Source organism: Labrus bergylta, chromosome 15 (genome assembly GCF_963930695.1).
Source record: "Labrus bergylta chromosome 15, fLabBer1.1, whole genome shotgun sequence".
Lineage (NCBI taxonomy): Eukaryota > Metazoa > Chordata > Actinopteri > Labriformes > Labridae > Labrus > Labrus bergylta.
In genome coordinates, this window is record NC_089209.1 from 18,534,080 (window position 1) to 18,543,062 (window position 8,983).

Below are 8,983 nucleotides of genomic sequence, written 5' to 3' on the forward strand. Positions count from 1 at the left end.
GAAACATACATATACATAAGGTGGATAACTGCGATGTAAAAGCTTGTGGGTGCAGCTACATTCTGCATCTGCAAACCATCTCTGAGATGAGAGGCCTCTGTGTGAAAAATGTATTTCCATGTTGCGGGGGTTTATTCAGGCAGGCAGTGCATGTTTGTGTATGCTTGTGTGCGCTGCTGCTGCTGCCCGCAAGTATGTAGAAATGGAGAAAGGAGAAAGGTTAAATCATACACTTCTGTCAGTGTCTTGAGTCCAGCTGCAAGCATTCTTCTCACCGCCCCGCCATTCCTATGTGGAATTGCACAATCCTGCTGTCACACCCCCTGGTAATCTAGGAAGAACAATAAATAATGAACCTCTTCCATCTTCTGCTTTGTAATGCATTACAGGAGCACAACTCTGCAAGACAAGAATGTGTTAAAAGAGAAACACTCAGTCCTGTGCCAGCTTTTAATCAAGTCTGCACTCCAAAAAAATCTGTTTCTTTACGCACTTGGCACACACATTTGGAATAAGATCCCATATCAAAGCAGAGCTAATACCTTTCACATTTCAAACAAGCACACAAGCATTTTTCTCAAGGGCAAGGCTTTACACAGATCAATGTCATTACACTCTTTAACAGGCTAAAACCCATAAATCTCCCATGTTTCTCTCTTTTTTGTCGCTGTTTATAAATGAGGTTTTTTATTTTATCCCTTTTATTCGATCATAATTCACGTTTCTGTTGTTTTCCGTGTCATTATTACTACCCAGCAGCTGAAAAGACACCTTATTATTATCATCTGCGTTTTCATGTTAAACAATCATTGTCTATTATCTAGCATGATGGCTTAATACAATGATTCTGTAAATAAATATCACCAGTGTATAACTGTGCTGGATGATGAACATCTGCGTGCTATTGTGAGAAAGGGATCCCCCCTCACTTTCCCTTGAATGACATTTCAGGAGGAAACACATTTGTAACACAGCACGTACAGTAGATATACTCTCGCTCCCACCACCGCCCCCCTTCCTCCCCATCCAATTTACCAGCGTGCGATGCATTTAGATTCACGGGGGTGTAGCTGCAAAACATGGTTCTCACATGACTGCGCTGCATATTATAACTTCTGTCGGAAGCCAATTGGGTTTCGAGCTGGGAATGACGTCGACCGGGGGGGGGGGGGGGTTGGTATGTCTCCTGTATGTGTGTGTGTGAGTGTCAGCTCCTCGCATCGGTATAGGCGCAGTGTGTGTGCAGTGTGTGCAGCTCGGCTGGCCTCCCTCCGCACTTGAATGGACTAGATTCCCGGCCACGTAAGAAGCACAGCGGTACCACGGGAGAGAGGATGTCCTGCTGAATCAAGGGATAGGCCTGGGAAAGACGGCCGGCCATCCCTTCCTACCTTATAGAGGCTTGCAGCAAGAGACATACGACACTGACGACATTTTTTTCTGTCTTTGGACTAGACCGAGAGAAAGAGAGAAGACGTCGACTCCCGCATACAAAGAGCTGCAGCATTTTTTTTTCCTTTCCCGGATGTGGGTTTTCTGCTCCTGTGGTAGATGACTATCTTCGTGCATGGATAGTAATCCTAGGGAACAAGGCCGTGCACTGACCGGGTACTAGTTAGCCAAGGAAGCTAACTAGATAGCTTTGCACCTGCTAGCAATCATTGGTTTATGACGTTTTGTTTAAATACAGTTGCTAGAATAAGCTTGCAAACTCGCTTTATATATTTCGTGGGCTTTATTTCTGTGCCTGCAAGCTGCAACCAAACGTAATTGTTTCTGTTTTATGAAACGTGCCATATTATTAACCGGCGAGATAAGCTATGAGACCAGCTGGGGTTAACTTAGCTCTCTTCATTCATTGTCAAAGCTGACTTTTTGGTAGCCTTTGTTTCAGTGTTTCGTGCTTGGACGCATCCCTGACGTTAATGCAATTGCAGAAGGTCTGTGCAAAAAAGGATTGTCGGTCGACGTAGGGAGGTACTAAAGTCTTTTTAAAGCTGGCCTTATCTTTTGAATGGAAAACAAAGGGGGTCAAATGTGCAGTTGAACTCTGCAAAGGAAATTACAGACCTCTTTTTGTTGTATAAACACCGACGAGGTAGCTCTGCTTGTCTTCAAGCCTATTTTTCAAGCAGCAGAAAAGTCAGTATTTAATTTTTTTTTTTTTTTAAACTTTTATTAAGATTAAATAAAAGTAAAGGCTTGTTTGTAATATTGCACTGAGTTTTACATTAAAGTGGTGCCCTTTATCGAGGACGAGTAGAACAAGGAGGAGGAAGCGCCCTTCTTTGAGGAGTTAACACACTTATTCCTCATGAACATACAGAGGTCAAATCCAATTAACATTTCACGTTATGGGAGATCACGACACAAATCGCATGATTTTGAAGAATTATCTTGCTTGAGGACTACAGAGTCGCACCAGAGTTTCAGTCCCAACCTCGGGTCCCCCAGCCCGCCGGAGACCCCGGACTCCTCTCACTGTATCTCCCGCATCGGGGACTACCTTTTGTTGGAACCACTGGAGGGAGACCACGTTTTCAGAGCCGCCCACCTGCACAGCGGGGAAGAGCTCGTGTGTAAGGTAAGTGGTTCTGCGTGATCGATCAAGTCCACCTATATGCTCCCACAACAGCCTCTCCACCTTCCTCATGTACTCCAATGCATTGTTGAAATAACATTTGCCTGATACAACACACCGTTCCTACAAGTTCCTCTCCTATTGCATTCATGATGGCATAAAAAATGTAATGTTTTATTTCAGCACATATAACTTTAAATATATACACATACTACATATATTTAAAATATGCAGTCTGAATTGCTTGGTTCATAAGGGGTTGGCTTTTGCAGAAAGTCCACAGCCACCAACCTTTTAATAATTGCTTGAATGGTAAATAGAGAGCTGGCAGAGCTGCCTAATGGAAAAAGTGAATGGGGTGAGCTGCGTGGTTTGGATTGCATGATGTAACGTTGACAAAGGAGTGAGTAACCACGCACACACACACTCCTCTGTGCTAGTCTCGCTTACCCTTCGTGTCTCTCTTTCATAGTGCTATGCTGTAACAGTATCATGGTCTTGTATGCGGTGCTCAAGTTTAAACCAGCTGCTGTGACATTGGCACCTGCTTTGAGCCCACTGATTGTAAGAATTAAACCCCTTTTGACAATGTTTGAGGACATCCTCATGGCCTTCACTGCTCACATTTATAGCCCATTTTGACTTTCTGTATCACAGATTATAAGGGCAGTGGGGGGATACTCCAGCTTCATGCAGGCTGAAGTGGTTGGATGAATTGAGACGATGGTTACGTGCACCATTGGACTCACAAGACGTATATCCAATAGCCCGTGCTTTTTGACTCCAGATAATGTTTCGTCACGGCAATAACAAATTAATGGCCTTTTGGCACAGCTTGTGAGATGACTGCCTTTTGACCTCATCTGCTTTGTGCCACTTTCAATACAGAACCAATCATTCAACACTCGTATGACTGATCAGTACTGCCAAGCTGGAAGCCTCTGTCACAGTTTAAGATCTTAAGGGCTATGGGATGTATTTGTATTGACTGTGAGCAGAGAAGCCCTCTCCCCTGAACTGGTGATACTGAAAGTCAATTGGTGGTTACTATGGAAACAATAGACACTGCAACCTGGAACTGCAGTACAATTCTGTTTATTAACTTCTTTTATTTTGCCTCTGTGCAACCTTTCACCCTTCTGCTAAAGAGTTACACAAGTTCTGTGTCACAGCAACGAGGGTTATGCTGACCGTTTGTATTTTTGGACATTTTGAGGCTTTCAGTTTGATTTAACTGTCCCTAAAATAAAAAAATGGAAAATGCACGATTATTGGCAGGTTTGTTTTCCCTCTGAATCCTGCCTTAAAACAATCACCATACCATATAGGATGGTTGCACTACCAAGGCACCTAGATTTAAAAAAATACCTATGTGTCCTTAGAACAGACTTTAAATATGACTGTTTTCCTTACCTATCATTGCAGGTGTTTGACATTGGACGATACCAGGAGTCACTGGCGGCCTACTTTGTCCTAGGCCAGCACCAACATATAAACCAAATCCTGGAGATCTTGCTTGGGGAGACCCGAGCCTACGTGTTCTTTGAGAGAAGCTATGGGGACATGCACTCTTTTGTCCGCACCTGCAAGAAGTTGCGGGAGGACGAAGCAGCCAGACTCTTCTATCAGATAGCCTCGGCTGTGGCACATTGCCACGACAACGGACTGGTCCTTCGTGACCTGAAACTGAGGAAGTTTGTCTTTAAGAACGAGGACAGGTCAGTGCTGAGTAAACCAAAGAGTCGGTGTGCATGTTGTCAGTGTTTTTGTTTCATCTGTGCGTTTTGTGTGTAACAACAAGCATGTTAGCGTCATCTGTGTTACATATCAGCTTACAGTAATGATGGTGTAAACTGAGACGATGCAAGAATGACATGCCTCTCTAGTCCAGATGTTATGCAGAGTACATGAAGCTTAAGCCCTTTATGTCTCCCTGAGCTATTTTTGTGCACATGTTTCAACAGTGACACTTGTCTATAGTCGTACTTCAGGAAGAATTACTGCAATAGAGTTATTCCAATAAAGCTTTTGAAATGAAGAGCTAGAGCCCAGGAGTAACCAGGACTAGTGTTTGCATCATGAAGACAAGCTTTTGCTACTGCTGCACTTCTGTAGTGCTCAGCATAAGAAATCTGTAGATTCACATTTATACAACACTGCTTTACTGACCCCTGGTGGAAAGCGTACATACCTACATTAAGCAAAATACAGGCATCTGTCGGCACAGCAACCTTAGAGCCCCTTTTCATTAATACTTGTTAAATGTGTTATTTTTAAGTATTTTAATTCAAACTCAAACATTTTTCTGAAATGTTCCCCTTAAGGGAATGCTGACTGGAGCTTTTGAGGTAAAACTTCCTAACAGCCTGACACAGACTTGACTTTAAAGCCCCCTATCTTTAAGTATGACATCACTCTTTGGCTCTTACTTCGGAAAAGGGAAGTTGAGCCGCCTCACATATTCAGTAACGGTTCAACGACCTTGAATGTTACACCAGACTGCTGCTAGGATGCCCAGCCCCCTACTCCCATTAAAAGATTGATGCTGGGTGAATTTTAAGAGCAGCATGCAGGACAGTGTTAGGTCACATTTACTATATTACCTGTCAAGAATCAGTTTACATCTTGTCAGTCCTCCTGGCTTCAGAGTCAAAGAGACAACGTTTCAATAGAAACCAAAACACAAGGATGGGATTTGGCTTGAACCCAGGTGTGTGACACAAGGCATAGAGAAGAAAAGGAACAAAACAACATTAAATTATACCTGTGCAGGCTTCCTCAGTAGCCTCAAGTACAATATGACACAGCTGCTTTAACAGATCATTTTGTTTCTATACCACCAGTCTCAGAAGACTTTTTAGAATTTGCTTCTACTGAAAATGGGTTAAGGTCTTTTTGGGGGAACTTATAAGGTCTCTTTTAGTGGGATTTTTACCTCCGCACATGTCTGACAAAAAATTCTTATTTCGACAGTGGCATGCATTATTTAAAAAGAAAAACACATGACACTTAATCTCACGAAAGATTAATGGGCATTTGGCTCAAATGGAAACCAATACATTCCCTTGATTTTGAAAATGTGAAAAGGCTTTATTGCATGTTAATGAAAGCCTATTCCTTTTGAAAACAATGAACCAGTGAGTTGGTTAATATGTAAGTGTCTGCATGTGCCACAATTGGCAAAGAATGCATTCTGGAATATGACCAAGCATAAACTTCTGAGTTTCCTTTTTCCTATCAGTTCTCAGTAGAAAGATACAATCACACACTCTGGCTCTTTGTTTGCTGCTTCAAGTCTCATGGACCTCACACACAGATGGCTGCATTTTTTATCAGCACTCAAGGGGTATCATGGCTGCTATTTTGAATCCTAATAGATGTTACTTTGACAGGAAAGACTACGAGAAACAAATCACATTAGCAGGTCCATATTTTTCTGCAAAAAATGGTTCATGAAATAATGACAGTCAGTCATCCCTTCTTTTATCGAAGTGAAATGAAATGTCAAACTTAAGACCAGAGCATTATGTGCTCTACTTCCTTTGATATCCCAAATAGGTTGATCTGAAACACTTACAATGTCCTTTAGAGCAGTTAACCCCACTAAAGTGTCCTTTTTTGTTTTATGTTTTTGTATGTCGGCATCCAAAGATCAGAAAAATTCTTGTCATATCTCAGCAACACAATCAGATGCTACTTTGTGTAATCCTCTTTTTTTTAGACAGTGTCATCATATTAAATGTGGTTTTCTTTCTCTCTTTGTGCCTGCAGAAGCCTTGTAAAGCTGGAGAGCCTCGAGGACACTTATATCCTAGACGGTCATGATGACTCGCTGTCAGACAAACATGGCTGCCCTGCTTATGTCAGTCCTGAGATCCTCAATGCCAACGGCAGCTATTCGGGGAAGGCAGCTGATGTCTGGAGCTTGGGCGTCATGCTTTATACAATCCTCGTAGGGCGCTACCCTTTCCATGACGTTGAGCCCGGCTCTCTGTTCAGTAAAATCCGCAGGGGCCACTTCAACATCCCTGAGACACTCACACCCAAGGCCAAGTGCCTGATCCGCTCCATCCTCCGCCGGGAACCTGCAGAGCGCCTCACCTCTCGGGAGATTCTGGAGCACCCCTGGTTTGCCTCCTCCGGGGCACTAGGGGGAGCTGTAGTGCACGGCAGAGGAGAAAGAGAGCAGGAGCAGATGGTGCCTGAGGTGAACATGGAAGAAGAGCTGGAGCAATTCTTCAGCTGAGCAAACAGCAAGCACAAACGAAAAGACTCCGCCACGGTCGGCTCACCTCGCTCACAGCAGAGCCAAAAACAGTAGTTTAGAGATTAATAGGTGAACATTTGTCACTCATAATAAAGGTGTTTCCATCCTGTTTCCTTTTCCACCATTTCATGGGAAACCTTGAGTCTGGCATGACAAATGGCACCTCAACGTCACCTGGTGAGGCACCTCCAGTTCGTGGAAGTGCTGCCAGACATGCAAGTTGCAAACAATGTAGCAATGTTCTTATTTTTTTTTTTTCAAAATCTGTTTTGGTTTAATTGTGGTGCTCATTAAAGTAGACACGTTCACCATTTTTTTGACACTATGGAAAGCATGAAGGGACAATAAAAAGCATAAAACCAAGGAGAACAATTCAAAACGAACTGACACGTTGCTAAACCACACCTTTTTTCTTCAATTTTATTTGTCCTAGCTTTAGGTGCTTACAATTAAAACCACAGACCCAGTGTCAGAAATAACAACCCCAGTTTTAATGTTAAACAAACAAAAGGTGATTCTGTCTGACCCGGGAGCCGTGGTGAATAAATAGAGCAGCTTTCTCTCATTATCATCAACATGGTTGACCTCGTCATTGTTTCCTGTTTTTCCTCATTGGTCTATTTTTTTTAATTATTAATAATAATCTGACGTAGTCACTTAACTCCTTGTTAGCCTTGTTTTCAATAGTTTGTATGTTTCTGCATCCGTTGTCTAACATTTTTCACTTTTTTTCCCCCACCCACACACTTATGTTTCTGTGACTTTTATAAACAAGTCATTACTTCCTTTTCTTTAAAAGCTATTCCACTCTGTTATTACTGCTGCTTTGAAATCACTCCCTTAACCTCAATCTTAAACTGTTTTTCTTGGTAAGCCTCCCAACATGGCGTCATGCACTTGATGTGTTAGGTGAATGGACAATTCCACCTTAAAATTAGCTTCCTCTTATTTAAATTCATTCTTCAGTTGTAGGAAGAACAACGTAACATTTATTTAAACTGTAACAGCTATATATATATATAAATCTAAAAATATATATATAAATAAATATATATTTAAAACTACATTGCAGGGTTTTCTTTATTCAGAGATTCCTTTTCGTGTATGATGTAGGCAATATCTTGACACAGGACAGGCACAAGAGGAACATGTCTGTCTGAAGTTTTACTATACACAATATCTTCTGTGCCAGTATTCTGGTGCCCTGACAAGCCCTGTGCCACCCAGTCTCCCTCATTTCCCTTTTTCAAAACTTGATACGAGATATTCAGTGATAGTATTGCTTTGACATGCTCACTCCAGGACCTCATGTTAGTTTTCTACTGCCTGCATAGGTTCTGTGATACAATCACGCTCGGAATGGGTACCAGTGGACATGTTATGTCGTATCTCAATGTTACTTGAATTTGTGTTTTTAAGTCTAGTCATTGGCATGTGCCCCATGAATGCTATAGCCTGCCTAGCAGTGGGGGGGAGGAGGGTGCTTGTTTTTTAAGAAAAGTTAAAAACATGAAAATTCTCAATTTGCTACTTTTCTGATTGCTTTTCATTAAAAAAACAACAACTTTTGCTTTATATTGTTTTCGTAGACTGAGCTACCTTTTATTTAAGTTGGTGCTAATGTTTAGTCCTTTTTTGTTTCATGGAGGGGGTGGTGCATGGTGGGATATCTGCCTCAGATGTTCTGATTGTATTGTAACAGATTCTGGTGTTTTGTCCAAATTTATTCAGTAAATAAATTGTGAACTGCTATTTGACTTTGGTGTTGTTTTCCATCTATGGGACAACATAATCGTAGCTACTGGATGACGTGCGAAATGTAGCATCAGATTAAACCTTTTGGGGTATTTTATAGTGAGATCTGTTTTGAAATGTTACATTTCTTTCTTCCCACCTTAACATATTCATTGAACTCTTAATTTGAAAAAAGTACTGTTTAGACCATGGTTCTCAAACTTTTTAAGCTGTGCACCAACTCCGAAAATATTTGGCTCTCCAAGTACCACCATTATGGTAGAAGTTCAAATACATTGTAGGCCTATTTCTACACACATTTCATGCAGGGGGCAAATATATTCATAAAAATAATATTATTTATTATTGACTGTAGGCCTACTAAGTGCTAGCGCTAGAAC

The 8,983-nt window shown here is 41.7% G+C and overlaps 1 protein-coding gene across 1 annotated transcript; it reads left to right on the top strand.

The window, feature by feature from the left end:
• The first annotated feature begins 1,192 nt into the window (after positions 1–1,192).
• trib2 (tribbles pseudokinase 2) lies at positions 1,193–8,600 on the top strand. Its single transcript, XM_020632417.3, has 3 exons — positions 1,193–2,584; positions 4,007–4,299; positions 6,353–8,600. Exons 1-3 carry the CDS (start codon positions 2,315–2,317, stop codon positions 6,825–6,827), a joined length of 1,038 nt encoding a protein of 345 aa, XP_020488073.1. The 5' UTR covers positions 1,193–2,314; the 3' UTR covers positions 6,828–8,600.
• The last annotated feature ends 383 nt before the right edge of the window (positions 8,601–8,983 follow it).

Excerpts from the sequence above, each read along its gene's own strand:
- trib2 (XM_020632417.3), top strand. The coding sequence starts at position 2,315 with ATGAACATACAGAGGTCAAATCCAATTAACATTTCACGTTATGGGAGA. Across the intron at positions 2,585-4,006 it reads GGGAAGAGCTCGTGTGTAAG|GTGTTTGACATTGGACGATA; the intron begins GTAAGTGGTTCT and ends CTATCATTGCAG. Across the intron at positions 4,300-6,352 it reads GTCTTTAAGAACGAGGACAG|AAGCCTTGTAAAGCTGGAGA; the intron begins GTCAGTGCTGAG and ends TTGTGCCTGCAG.